The sequence below is a fragment of the Abramis brama genome, assembly GCF_963993115.1.
Source record: "Abramis brama genome assembly, chromosome: 18".
NCBI lineage: Eukaryota > Metazoa > Chordata > Actinopteri > Cypriniformes > Leuciscidae > Abramis > Abramis brama.
Genome location: NC_139980.1, coordinates 15324735 through 15340064, shown reverse-complemented (window position 1 = coordinate 15340064; position 15330 = coordinate 15324735). Strand labels below are relative to the sequence as shown.

Here is a 15330-nt window from a genome sequence, read left to right as displayed (position 1 = left end):
ACACAAACACATTGTAGATAAGACCAGACCTGGAGAGGCCACACACACAAACACATGCTGTTCATTTGTTATCCAGGTTGATACAACACTTCGGGCTGGATTTTGAGAAGCGGATCGAGGGATCTGGGGATCAGGTGGACACAGTGCAGCTTTCAGGAGGAGCCAAAATCAACCGTGTCTTTCACGAGCGTTTTCCCTTTGAGCTTGTTAAGGTAGTTTGTTAAAGTTGAATTGATTAATACAGTAAAAAAATCCAATGGCATTCAGAGCTCAGAAATCAGAGCTCATTCTGATGTCCTGTTTGTTGCACTACATCAGATGGAATTTGATGAGAAAGAGTTACGAAGGGAGATCAGTTACGCTATTAAAAACATCCATGGCATAAGGTATGTGTCACGAACATATATTAACTTATTTAAAAGGGCACTCAGTAAAATGTTGGCAGTCAACCTGAACTTAAAATGTTTGCTAACCTTATAAGAAATAAACAGGTTATATTTTCACACATGGTGCCTCTCTGTATGTCTTCCTTTACCCCTCCTTCTCAATCGTTTTATTCATTTATATTCATATTCAGAATGCAAGTTTATATTGTGTTATCTCTCACCGTACTTCATTTTCTCTCCTCTCTTGCTGATCCAGGACAGGACTGTTCACACCCGATATGGCCTTTGAAGCCATAGTGAAGAAACAGATTGTGAAACTTAAAGGGCCGTGTCTCAAGTGTGTAGACATGGTGATCCAGGAGCTCATCAACACAGTACAACAGTGTACCAACAAGGTACAACATACTCTTATACTGAGTGAATGGACATAGACATAGACAAGTCAAGGAGTAAAATACAATGCTACAAAAGTGTATATAATCACTTCCCATTAAAGTCAGCGTGTTCTAATTTTACTTTAAAGGGGCCATTGGATGCAAAATTCACTTTTATATGGTGTTTGCATATAAATGTGTCTTTGCAGTGTGTGGACACAACCATCATATAGGGTTATAGGTTATAGGTATAGGTACCAAATTCTTATTTCACGATGTGAGAAATTTATTTCACGATAAAGGATATATACCATGATATAGCTATTTTGTATCTAATTTCTGTTATTAAAAATAAGCAAATTACAAATAATAGGAAAATACAATATAACAAAAATATGAGTTAAACATAATTAAGTTTTTAAGGTAAATTGGTTTATTTAACATGTAGTTAGAATTAGTACAGAAATGTAATAATCAAATGTAAAAAAATAATAATATTGCAGTCTTTACTGCATTAATAAAATATAAATGTATTCTTATTAAAGCTAAAAACAAGTTATTGAGTCAAGAGCAGTAAGTTATTTTCTCTTTTGTTTGATTCACATTAATGACACAGAGCAGCAGGTAGGTTTATTAGGCTGCTGTCACTTTAAGACCAAACGCACAGATCCATAATACTGATACACATCTGGTTTACACCCAACTGTTTACTTTCCTTTAGACATAACCAGCTGTGTTTACATGAATACGCCACACAACATGACATAATTGTGTGCGCATTCGACCATTCAAGCGCAATAAGACGTGAAATAGAACTGAATTCGTGATCGCCACCTGAGAGAGGCAGCTTTCTGTGTGCGCACTTTAGCAGTTTGGCAGTCAACCTTTTCAGGATGTATTGCGCTTATAACCCTTTTTAACATCAAGCACGTCCCACTGTTTAAACTCTCATTCATGCATTTCATCACTCTGAAGTGTCAATAGTGCTAATGCATATCGCTATATACCCGATTTAGCAAAATCTCTAACGACAGACATTTTATACCGTGGTAACGATATATATCATCATACCGCCCAGCCCTACCATTATACAATGAGAAATATCCATTCTCTCCTTTTTTCTCCTTTTTCTCCTTTTTTAATCCTCAAAAAGCCTAAACATCCTCAATAATCAAGCCGTTTGGATTTTCTGAGCAATATGATGTCATATTGCTCATGCTCCGCCCACGACCACTGACAGACTGTCCCGTATTAGCATATTTCCGCCCTCAGCCATTTGTATACACAAATCCGCCGCAAACTCTATGGGCGCCGCCATCTTGCCTGCCGCCATTACTGCGTGCCTGCGAAGTGTGAGGGTGTGACACTTGCCGGTGTCCTCTAATGACATTTAAATGAAAGCGGATCCTGGGGCTTAAATATTGTGATTGTCAAAACATTTTAGTAACTAAACTGAATTTTATTAGGTTTAGTGACAACATGTTGCAATGTTTATATTATATGGTACAATTTCTGGTACGTTTTTTTTATTATTGCTTGAAACAATTTCAGGATTTCAATTCAGTTCAATTCTTGTGATTTGTTTTAATATTGACTAATTTGGATAAATATTAGGTACACAAGATAGGCGTTATTTTTTCTCAAGAAAAAAAATTCTCACCTAATGCTGTAAGTTAAACATACAGAGTTATCAGCTTGCAGTATTATTTAAGGTTAAAAATAACTCAAATTAAATATAATGCGTTTTTTTTTATTATAATAACAACTTTATTTAATGATGTAAGAAAACATATAATAAATATGTAATATAGTAGTACACATATTTAGCAAAATACTCTCTATAGCTTTTTTTCTTTCCTGAGGTAAATGTTATGTGACATAATTGTTCTCCAGCTGTTTTATTGACCCCTTTCCGCGGTTAAAAAAACACTGATTGATCGATATTATGTATGATGAATATACATTTCGGTAGGTTATGCTACTGTTTCTTTTAACATTGTTCATTCGTGTTTATTTACCATTAAGTTATGATCGGTTCACGTGCCATAGGGATCTGTCACGTCACATTTACAAACGCCAAAATATTTATTGTTTGAATTTCATAATAAAATTGACAGAATCTGAGAGCTGAGCTTTTTTTTTTATATCATAACTAACCTGCTCTGTCTAGTCTGTCGGTCTCCGTGTCCTCTTTGCTTCTCGATTTTTATGTGCGTGAGAAAATGGATGTGTGGCGTGAGAGCGTGTGAAAAGTGTCAATTGCGTGTGTCTCACGGTGAAAGCGTGAGAGTTGGCAGCTTACAGGTATTCAACATTATTTTATTAATCATCTGGCATGCGAGCTTCAGAACCTAAAGTACAGGGCATTGATTGAAGGTCAGAATTACATGAGCTCCGGAGGGATTGGCCAGATACTGCATACCTTCGCAGATGAGCTCACATTAAAAGGTGTCGTGCGGTTTTCACAGGCAGTGAACTCGTACCATAATGTGTCAGTAACAATATAGAGAGAAAACTGCAAAGTTCTCGAAGTAGTGTGTGACTGCATGGCCGGCCGAGGGAAGTGTTGTAGCCATACAGCAGGGCGACTGTACAAAATTAAAGATGAATAGATAAAAATAACATTTCGTACAGCTACATCTGCTACAGCCGCCTACGGGACCAACACTACTTCCTTAGCAGCAAGGGCCAAGGCACGCAGTAATGGCGGCGCTGCTTTACTTCCGTGTTTCGCCGGATTTGTCTATACTGTCCGCCAAAGCAGCACTTTACGTGTTTTGTGTCGACACGCCCCATGGAAGAAAGGGGTGGGGTCAGCAGTTGCTCATTAACATTTAAAGAGACATGCACCGAAACGGGTCGCTGTGAACAGAGCTGTTTTTGAGGAGGTAAAAAAGGTGTTGTTTTACACAACCATTGAGGAATTTTAACCAAAGTATGTTACAAACTTTACATGAAGACCCTAAAGAATCATACCGACTTGTGGAAAATGGGCATCCAATGACCATTTAAAAGTTTGCTAAAACAGTCTCTTAATAGCAGTTTGCAATGTTCCAATAGTTTGCACAACCTAATTGACATCAGCTGGGAAACTAAAGTCATTTTAGAGGAAAATTAAGGTATTACATTTTGATTAAGGAACACCATGCCAAATCATTTTTATTATTGGAGTAACATGCACTGATGGTTTGTTCACCCCTTATGAAAAGTACACTTTAGCATACTTTTATTACAGAAATAAAATACTTTAAGAATATACAGTATTTAAGGACGAACTGAATGTAATTTTTTCGGACGTTCATTTTGCATGTTATTTCAATTAAATGAAAATGTATTATGGTTTAAATTTATATTAAATGCAGTTAGCATTTAATTAGAGTGCTTTTGACCCACTTAAGTATCTTATATATAATTTTATAATTACTTACATTTTCTTTGAAGTACAGTGTATTGCCATATATGTACTGACAAGCATTTATGGTAAATTAAAATATCAAAATTTTACTTAGAATATTAAATTATCTAGAATATTACAATATAAAGAAGTAATAGAAAATAAAATGGAAAACATTTCTTTTGAGACTTGTATGTCATGTGTTTAAATAGTTTTGTAATTACACATTTTTAATGAAGTTGCAATTTAGTACATTTAAAATATATTAACTTTAAATGTAATATCGACAATTTAATTCAAATTACACACTACAGTTCAAATTAAAAGTGTAATTTCTTTAAGTACACTGAAGTGGCCTTTTATTTCAATAATAATATAGAGTATTATCATACAGTTTTTTAAAATATATATATTTTTTAAATTTGAAGCATGCTGTGAGTGCACATTCAATAAAACATTCTTTTTTCACGAAGGACAATAAGACGAGGAACTTTAATTAAACCAGTAAAGAGGGTGGTGGTAATGTTTTTTATTTATTTATTCTAACTTGTTTTGTTTGTTTGTGTGTTTGTGTGTGTGTGTGTGCGCATGTCCACAGTTAGAGATCTTTCCAAAACTGCGGGAGGAGACTGAGAGAATAGTGACCACACACATTCGAGAACGAGAGAGTCAAGCCAAAGACCAGGTCAGACTGATACCTGCACACAACCAATCAAATGAATCACTATTAGGGACAGTTTATATATGAATGAAATTAACATTATGAGCATTTTAATTACAAATTATGGTTTTGTGTTGTATCTTGTTGTGCATATGTGTGTTTGTTCACTGAACAGGTTTTACTCTCACTAGAGATTCAGCTCTCTTACATCAACACAAACCATGAAGATTTTATCGGATTCGCAAAGTAAGGTTTTAACGACAAATGACAATGACAGAAATAAAACACAAAATGAATGACATGATGAGAGATTTCCCTCCTTTTACACATTTCCTTTCAGCGCTCAACAGAAAACCAATCCAACGTGTAAGAAGCCTTCAGCAGGGAACCAGGTGAGTCGAAGTGTTTTATGAACAACTGTTGATACTGTATGAACCTGGTATAGATCTGAAATCATCAGCGAGCAGGGTTTGGACAGTCCTACTGAGTCTTTACTGGAAGGGAATCTCTTTTCTGCTCAAGCTCTGTTGCTCTCTTGTTCATCTGTCTCACATCAGATAATATGTGACTTATGTGTATGTCTAACATTTGTGTTTTGTGCTGTAAATGAATATTCTTTTTTTCTCTCTCTCTCGGTCTCTGATGCATGTCCTGATTTTGCAAAGTTAGACGCGTTCCTGGGTCAACATATTTTGTTGATCCTGGAACAACATTCCTGTACGAAAATTTTGCCCCAACCTTGTCCCTACCCCTAAACCTAACCCTACCCATAACTTATCCCTAAAATCAGAAGGAATGATTGGTAAATAACAGATGTAGAAGCATCTAACCCTGGTTGTGAGGCAAAACTTGACATAAACTGTAAACGTGTCCCACAAATCTGATTGTAAAAACTCGGAAAGTTGTCCCAGGATCAACAAAGATGTTGATCCAAGAACATGTTGTACTTGGTGAAATCAGCTTCTGCCTCTCTGATGGCTTTTTTTTGCCCCTATTCTGTAACAAGCTTTCATGGCCCAATTTGTTTAGCAGTAGAGTTATAGTTACTGCTGAAATTGGCTCTTAACAATTATGAGCCCTGTAGAGCTCAACAATGGCTGCCCACTTTTTTCGTGGCCTTGGTTGTGGAAGTATATTTCTCATTATTTTTATCCATTTGACTGAGCAGTTTTTAGGTTTTATCTTCTAATACATGGTATGCAAGAAAAGCTCACACAACAATCACTTTCTAACCAAAAAGCTTTCTGTTGGTCAACGTGAAGAATTCCATTACAAAATATGCATGGGGAAATTCCCGATCATGTGGATTCCTATTGAAATGACTGGATTTCTGCCTTCAAAATTTGCCGAACAATGGTAAATTTGACTGCACCTTCAGAGCCCTCGAGCCTCTGTTTGTCTTATTGCAGTTTTAATTGTTGTGCTTCACCGGGTATTAAACAATTTTTTTTAATGGTAGGTCTGTTTCAAAAGGTTTATAGGCTAAAAATCAATTTCCCAGAGGAGATTTTGAATGGCATTTTTGTTTCCCTTCTGCCTCACAGTTGAGCTATGTAGCTCTTCACTAAAACTTGATCACATGATCCTAAGGATGATTTTCTTTGGTAATAGAGCTGGACTAGTAATGAACCTGAAGCATTCCTGTAATTTTTAAAAGATCTTTGATGTTCATACCTCCTGCACACACTCACATGGTGAGTAACACATTCATTGAGCGTTCACTGTGCTGCATGGTTGCTTTTTGCTCTACATGTCTAATCTTTACTAACTTAAACCTTCCATTGCTTAGAAAATGGTATGGTATTTTTAGTGTTTAGTAATATGATAAAAAAAAATTGGGGGTTGAAGGAATCAATGTGGGGTGCCAGCGTGCCAGGAGAGATGCCCGTGCCACCTTAATGGTTTTATTCTCTCCTCTCTGCTGATGTTTTAGGGTGCTGCCCCTCCTCCACCCAGTCAAATTGTACGAGTCCAGTGTCTGTAAGCCTTACCTACTGTCTACCAGCGTCACATAGTTTTGTGTTTGTGTCTATGTATGTCAGAAAGCCTGTATGCCTCTGAACACAGCAAAACCATGTCTTCCTCTTCACCGCTTTCTTTTCCACAAATCAGAGACATTCTGGGACTCAGAAATTCAGATTTTTACGACACCTGCTAAAACACTCCCTAAACGTTGTACAGTGTGTTTTTCATGCACTACACTTCCCTTAAGACTTTTCAATCAGTGTAGATACACAACAGTCCAAAACATGACTCAGTTGACCTTTGGACTCATATTCTGAATCCTGATTTGCCCAGCAGTATCTTGTAAAATAACAGTCTGAAATCTTAAACCACATCCTGAAACCTTATACTATTAATTACCTGCTTCATTTATCCCCTATTCATCATTTTAATGTCTCCGAATCACTGTGATTCTGTTAATTCTGTTTTTATAGCGTACTGTCTGTGAATGAACCTCCTTATGGTTTGCAGCCCTGTACATGTACAGTACAGTACATGAGTAAACGGCTTGCGTGTATGCGGGAGCTAATGTAAAAAAAACGTTTGGAATCTCAAACTCCTCTTTGATCTCAGTCCATTTGGCGTGTGTGTGTGTGTTTACAATTTCTGATTTAGAAAAAAATGGTGCATGCTGCAAACTTAAAGTTGGTACAGTCACAAAATAAAGAGAATGTTTTTGTGTTTTATTGTATTGTTGTTGTTGTTGTTGTTGTTTTTGGAGGTTTGATTGAAATGGTTGGTGAAGCAATACTTTTGTACAAGATTTGTACAAGAGCTACTTTATTTTAATCTATGTTATGGGAATATTTTATATACTGATAACCATTTTTATGGGGAAGAAATCATCATGCATGCATCATGGCGAACTTTTTTTTTTTTGCTGCATTTCATCTCATCTCAGTTGATTTCTTTCTTCTTCTTTATTTTTACTTTTTAAAGTGAAATCAATACATTCTGTGCAATTTGAGAATAATAGTTCATACTACTTCCAAATGACAACTGTCCATAATGTTGGTGAACTGAATGAATGACTCACAGGATAAAACTGTGTTTTGAAAGTCAAGATCAGCCTAAATCAGCCAGAAAATGACTCATATTTCCTTTTTGTTTTGGACCTTTCCCCTTTCTCTCTTTGCCATCCCGATCTTCTGTTTCCTTTTCTTTCTTCACCTCCACCCTCTCATCCCTTAGTTTTTTTCTCTGTCATCCTCTGCCCACTAGCTTTTATTATATTGTTTCAGTTCTCCTTTTCAAGGTAGTATTGCAATATCTATCTATCTATCTATCTATCTATCTATCTATCTATCTATCTATCTATCTATCTATCTATCTATCTATCTATCTATCCATCCATCCATCCATCCATCCATCCATCCATCCATCCATCCATCCATCCATCCATCCATCCATCCATCCATCCATCCATCCATCCATCCATCATAAAGGGCCATTGAAATTTATCACCTGGATACAGATTTGCCATGTTCTTTAAGTTCATCTTGACGTTTTTGGTTCTTAAAGGACCAGAGAATCTCAGCCTGTTTTTTTAATGAACCATGAACCCAGACTTTTCACCTGTGACTTTTGCCCCTCAGGTGATTCGCAAGGGTTGGTTAACCATCAACAACATCAGCCTGATCAAAGGAGGAGCCAAGGAGTACTGGTTCGTGCTCACCGCAGAGAGTCTGTCCTGGTTTAAAGATGATGAGGTGAGTAACTGCATTAGAGATTAAGTGTTGTTCATTCATTTAATGACTTTATGATGATCATGATAAAATACAGTTGTCAGTGGTGCGCTTAAAGTTCCCTGCCAGGTTGTGGTGGAACTGATTGGCTGGTCTCTGTGTCAGTCACACTGTGTGGCCTGTCAGGCGGGCTGCCATCTGTCTGCCTGTCTGTGCCTGCTGTACAGGTGCAGGAAGTTCTGCACAGCAAGTGTAGACAGGCAGACAGACAACGCTCTCAGTCATTGACAGCACAGCCTGCTTCTCCCGACCGGAAGCCGGAAGCAAAGGGGCAAGAGAGAGGACAAAGATAATATATTACTTGAATACAAACATAAAGGGCTTCTACATGTCTTCTGAATATTTCTTTTCACATCATTGCATATAACATATAAAAAAGCTACAAAAAGTAAAAATGACACTGAAAACCTACAATACTCTTAACCAAAATAGTAATTTAAATGCAGTAACTTTTATTACTAGATTATGAAACTGTTATATCCACTTATTTTTCACTTTTTTTGTTGTTGAATCCTTCTTTTTCTTTCTTAGCTGCTATTTTATTTGCTCCCTTTTCCTCTTATACCCCCACCGTCTCTCTGTCCATTGGGAATTAAGGCATTTGGTCTGGATCACCCTGACATAGCTGGAAGCCCCCCAAGTCAAACTAACACACAAACACACACACACACACACACACACACACACACATGGTTATTGATATACACAGAATGTTAAACACACACAGACGTAGACACACTAACGCTCATTGGTTGTCCCGACTGCCAAATGCATGCGACTATATAAGCAAACACTAATTTTAATGAATACTGAAACTCAAAACCTGTGCGGCACTTCAAACAGAGGAATTTGCATGAACATGGTTATATTTTTCTGAAAGTCACACACCGTTAGACTCAAAATATTCAGATCTGAACACATAATAGTAAAATTATTGGCTTTCCATTAACATTGAATTTTACACAGGTTTTTAAATATTAGACTTAAGAAGTTGGCTGACTTCACAGTTTCTTATGTTCTGCTGAATCCATTATTGCCGTAATTTCTTTTCAATACGAGTGTGTTCATGATGCCTCTAAAGTTTGCCTGGAGTATATTCCGTTCCAGAATTTGAAATTTGAAATTAAAATTAAAATGGCTTCATATCACACTGTTTTCAATCTCTCCATCTCTTTCCCTGTCTTTCTTCTTCACTTTCTCTTCATTTCATTCTGTCTCTGTGGTTGGCAGTCTCATTGGGGCCATACACATTCCTGGGTGGAAAATTGTAAGACTTTGTCCAAACACCATCCAGCCTCCTAGAGCCTGCCGAAAGAGAGAGAGAAGAGAGAAGAGAGAGGAATAGATACAGCCCCTCACCCCTTGCAGCAGATCACATTGCAATTCTCACACATTCTGTGCACATACACACATTCTTGCATTTAAACGGATCACTTCTTTACCCTTAAAAATTGTTCTCCAATACAAACTGTTATCAGTTGTTCCCTTCCTTTCTCTAAATCTGTCCCAGTTCTGATGGCGTTTATGGCCCGAGACTGCTGGTTTGGATTAATCAGCGCCCAACACTAAACAGACACGCATTCCTACAGTCTTCCCTCTCCCTCTTTTTGAGCCGAGCTGCATGAGGGAAAACAGATGACTTGTGCACCCCTCCACTTCTGTTCGCATTCGGCATAATCACTGCCTTTTCACCTTTTCTCAGAGTCTTAAGTTAGCATGCATACATGCGTCAATTATGATGAGATCTGGACAAATCTGGCCTTCTGAACATCTCAAGACGGAAAACTAGCCGGACACCCCAAGCTTTTATATAAGCCTTATGCATGCACAGTTCGGCCTGAGTACATACAGTACATGTTTACACATAAACGGCAGGAAGGACTACTAGAACGGTAATATTATTCGCATGCCAGGTTTATCGACACGTAATGGGTTATGGTGGGCAATCACCTAAATTCAAGCTCTCAATCATTGAGAAATTTCTTGTACGTGTCGTTAACGCCAACAAGTCCACAGAGACATGCAGTATAACCAACACTGGTGTAGATAACAAACCAAACAGAGCAGAGTCTGACTTTTCACCTGCAGTTGTTGAGTTTTTGTGTGTTTTTGCTTGCGTTTGAGAGTTTGCGTCGGTTCCCCAACGACGTGAGTCCATGCACAGTCTAACCAATGTGCAGACTACTGTACACCAGTATGATCCTGAACAGGTAGTCTGAACACTGGGATGACGGAGCAGGAGATAGTTCCAGCCCTCTCTCTCTCACTCTCTTTTTCTCTCTCTCTCTTTTCACCTCTTATTCTTTATCTACTTCAATCACTCAGTCCAACCCTGCTGGCCCCGACCTTCACAGGAGGCGGTAGAAGATGCAAAATAAACACGACAGAAATAGTCTCCATTGCTTCTATCTTATTCTCAGTCAGGATGACGCAAATGTAGAGGACGGAGGGAGAAGCTCCAGACGTCCGTTTACCCGTTCTCGACTTTTTCAGTTCCGTCTCGTCCCCGGCCCCGTCCTGCGTTGGTTTGCAGTATCCAGCCTTTGACGTGGCACATTCGCTCCCGCAGCCGGCTATCTGGCAGGACATTCATGGAAGGCATAGCAAAAAAGAGGGAATGAGGAGTCAGAGAAGGAAGGAGAGAGAGAGAGAGAGAGAGAGAGAGGAGAGGGAGGGACCCCACTGGCCATATAAGGGTTGATGGGACCCTTGAGGAATAAACTTTTGGAGTGGTCCGTTGTTTCTCAATTCCTCTCTTTCTTTCAATCTTTTGGTCCGACTCGCTCCTATCCACTCCTGTCTTTCTCCCTCCGTCCTCTCTCGGTACTCCCAGCCATCCTCTGGACTTCCCTGCCCCATCTCTCTCTCTCTCACTCACCCTCTCTCTCTCACTCTCTCACTAAAGCGGTACCAGATGTTGTATTCCTAACGCCAGCCTGTCATTTCTAACTTTTTTTTTAACCTCTAAAAACTCAGGCAGGAAGTGGGCCCCTCTGGAATGAAAAAAGAGAGAAAGTTTTCAAGGGGAGCAGAAAAGGAGGGGTGCAAAGAGTCAAGGAGGACAAGGAGAGATAGTTTAAAGGAATAGTTCCCTCAAAAGTAAAAATTCTGTCATTGTTTGCTCACCCACATGTTGTTGCAAACCGTATGCTGTTTTTTTTTATATATATATAATTGTTGCACTATCTCTTGTCCAACAATGAGAGTTTGTAGTGACCAGGGGCTGTCAAGTGCCAAAAAGGAATGTTGTGAAATATTATTACAATTTTATTTTATTACAATTCTAATTTAATATGTTTTAACATATAATTTATTCATGTGATGGCAAAGCTGAATTTTTAGCCTCATTATACCAGTCTTCAGTGTCACACGATCACTTTTGATAAGTTTAATGTATCATTGCTGAATAAAAGTATTATTTTGTTTAAAAAAACTGCCCCCAAACGGTAATGAATGACTTAAATTTCAGTCTGTTTAAACAAAGCTATCGTATGGCTTCAGAACACTTCAGATGTAGCACACAAGAAGTATGGTCCACTTTTATGAAACTTTTATGATGCTTTTTTGTCCTTTTTGGTACTTGTCAGCTCTTGCTCACTATGAACTGTTGTTGAATGGTAAGAGCTGTGTAATGATTCTTCAACAATAGCTATTTTCCATCCACCTATTTTTATGCGCATTTTGGGATATTGCATAAAAAGACGCAGGATGGAAACGCCAAGATGTGCTTAATTCTAAAAATGTGCATAAAAAACGGATGCGCTCAATTGAGGCAGATACATTTTTATAAGATAAGAAAATATGTGCATAAAGTACGATGGAAACACATTTACCAAATAAATTCCTTGACATGCATAAAAAAATGGCTCCAAAAGCAAGATGACATGACTGTGTTTATTGCGTTTCATCTGCGTCCTCTGCAACGCAAGTAATTTATTAAATACGAAAAAGAGAACTACAGTGGCTTCTCCTACTGCAGCACCCTAAAGTTTTTCTTAGTGATACCGGGCACCAGTTTATCAGGAAGATATTATTTTGTTCTCTTCGACTCGCTGGATGGAAATGTTTCGCAAATGTTTTGTGCAATATTCCAATTTAGTTAAAAGCACAAGTTAAATTTACAACTTTGGATGGAAACATAGCTTTTGGCATTGGAATCACATGAAGGTGAATAGATGGCAGAGATTTTTTTTTTAGGTGAAGTGGTAGATGGTAGATTTTTAGACGGTCTAGCTGATTTGCAGAAAATACTTGAATTTCCCCCAAAAATTCCTCCAAAGTCACTCCGTCAGACTCAATCACTGATAGTGGCTTCAGATGGCTTCTCTCTTCCCCTTCTGTTTTTCATTTTTACTCTTTTTAGAGTGTTTCCCCTCACACTTTCATCCCTTGTTCCTCTCTTTCTTTCCCACATCTCCGTTCCGTTATTTGCAGTGTAATCCAAGCCGTTTCCTGAGACCCCAGCCCCTCCTGTACAGACAGAGGGAGGGGGAGAGGGGGAGCTCTTTTTCTTTTCTTTAGTTTTTTTTTCAGACGAAATGTTGTGTTTTAGAGCCTTGGTCCAAATAATGACTTCCACATGTGGGCCCTCACACTCTATCTCTCAATTCCTCTTTCATTCTTTTTCCTTCTTTCTTTCTCAAATCTTTACTCAAAAAGTGAAAACTAGTGGCATCTCTCATGTGCATGTTTTTTTTTTTTTTTTTTTTTTTTAAGTCCTGGGCCTGAATCCATCCTGAGGATGATCACATGGATCTACAGTAGATTCTTTCTTTGTTTCTTTGCTCCTGGCTTTTTTCCTTGTAGTAATTTTCCCTAGTTCACACCATTTTAGAGATTCAGTTAAAGAGATTGTTCAGCCAAAAATGAATATTCTGTCATTATTTGTTCACCCTGATGTTGTTCCAAACCTGTAGTTTCTTTCTGGAACAGAAAGGAAGAATGTCCCGATCACTATTTTCCATGCATTTGCAATGAATAGGGACAGAAGCCTTCAAGCTCCCTAAAGGATGCAAAACACCATAAAAGTTTCATTAAAGCGGTTCATACAATGCCCGCTAAATTCCAAGTCTTCTGAAGCTACAATAAAAACTTGAGAGCAATAAAAGTCTTGAGTTTACAAGAGATGTCTGATTCCAGAAAAAAAAAATGTTCTTTTGAAACAGAGGAATTTAATTAATTGGTTGATCTTGCTCACAGAAGTGATCTGAATGATTTGTTCATGAATTGGACTGATCCAGTTCTCAAGTTCTACTCACTGCCTCAATGATTCAGTGGTGAATAGCTCACTAGAGGGGAAGATTATCAGTAAATGATAACTTGAAATGTGTGACAATTTTGAAGCTGGAAATCTCCAGTCATAAATCATTGTAATTAAATGGAAAAGAGCAACCAGTACATACTTAAGATTTTTCTCTTTTGTGTCCCACGAAAGACAAAGTCACACAGGATGAGTAAATGATGACATGTTTCCTGTTTAAGAGAAACTCCTAATACAGTTTGTTGACACTATAATCAAGTTGCTTATTAAGATTTGCTTCTCAAAAATTTGCCATGTGTGAATGTTAAAAAAGGTTCCCAGAAATGCTGTCTAGGTAGGCAGCTCACTAAGTCTTAAGATGTCCATTGTCTGTCTCATTTTCTAGGAAAAAGAGAAGAAATATATGCTTCCTCTGGACAACCTGAAGGTGCGGGATATAGAAAAGGGCTTTATGTCCAGCAAACATGTCTTTGCCATCTTTAACACGGAGCAGAGGTCAGTTACAACAATTTTTTTACATGTTTTTTCAGAGAACATAAATTTTCATCTTTAAAAAGATGATCAAACTTTAAATTTAAATATACAGTTGTGGTTATTGGCACCCCTGTTAAATATGATCAAAGATGACTGTAAAAATAAATCTGCATTGTTTATCCTTTTGATCTTTCATTCAAAAAATTTGCAAAAATCTTTCATTGAAGTAAAATAATTGAAAATGGGGGGAAAATCACATTATGTAATAAATGTTTTTCTCTAAAACACGTTGGACACAATTATTGGCACCTCTAGTAAAATATACTATATAATATATAGTATATATAAAAGTATATTCCCATTAATATTTACGTTTTTTAGCACATCAGGGGGTGACTAGGAGCATGAAATTGTCTTGCTATGACTTGTTTCACAGGAGTTTAAATATGAGGAAACACAAAGGCCAAATTCCCTTAATCATCCTTCACAATGAGTAAAACCAAAGAATATAGTTCTAATGTGCAGAAAAAGATTGAGCTTTACAAAATAGAAAGTGACTGTAAGAAAATAGCATTTTGACCATCAGGGCAATAATTAAGAAGTTCCAATCAACTAAAGATGTTACGAATCTGCCAGGAAGAGGACGTGTGTCTATATTATCTTAATGCGCAGCGAGGAGGAAAATTTGAGTGGCCAAAGACTCTCCAATGATCACAGATGGAGAATTGCAGAGATTAGTTGAGTCTTGGGGTCAGAAAGCCTAAAAAATATATATCAAACATCCCCTAAATCACCACATGTTGTTTGGGAGGGTTTCAAGAAAAATCCTCTCTGCTCATCCGAAAACAAACTGCAGCATATTCAGTTGTCAGACACGACTGGAAATTCAAAAGGGACTGGTTTCTATGGTCAGATGAAACTATAAAAAGAGCTTTTTGGCAGCATATCCACCAGATGGCCACGGTTAAATATACCACTGGATCTTTAATGTTGTGGGCCTATTTTTCTGCTGGAGGTCCTGGACATCTTGTT

The 15330-nt window shown here is 37.7% G+C and overlaps 1 protein-coding gene across 4 annotated transcripts in view; it reads left to right on the top strand.

Annotated features, from left to right (window-relative positions):
• Positions 1 to 15330, top strand: part of dnm3a (dynamin 3a) — a 51542-nt gene that overhangs the window by 17775 nt on the left and 18437 nt on the right. The window contains exons 9-17 of one of the 4 annotated variants that reach the window (XR_014603480.1): positions 77 to 212; positions 319 to 386; positions 643 to 781; positions 4753 to 4839; positions 4991 to 5061; positions 5156 to 5207; positions 6749 to 6795; positions 8415 to 8528; positions 14210 to 14319. Coding sequence is in view for 3 of the 4 variants with exons in the window: in XM_084092063.1 (XP_083948189.1) it covers positions 77 to 212; positions 319 to 386; positions 643 to 781; positions 4753 to 4839; positions 4991 to 5061; positions 5156 to 5207; positions 6749 to 6778; positions 8415 to 8528; positions 14210 to 14319 (807 nt within the window). In the remaining variant the exon portion in view is untranslated. Of the gene's footprint in view, positions 1 to 76; positions 213 to 318; positions 387 to 642; positions 782 to 4752; positions 4840 to 4990; positions 5062 to 5155; positions 5208 to 6359; positions 6466 to 6748; positions 6796 to 8414; positions 8529 to 14209; positions 14320 to 15330 lie in introns of those variants that run through there. The other 3 variants (XM_084092063.1, XM_084092064.1, XM_084092065.1) reach the window with 3 other exon arrangements.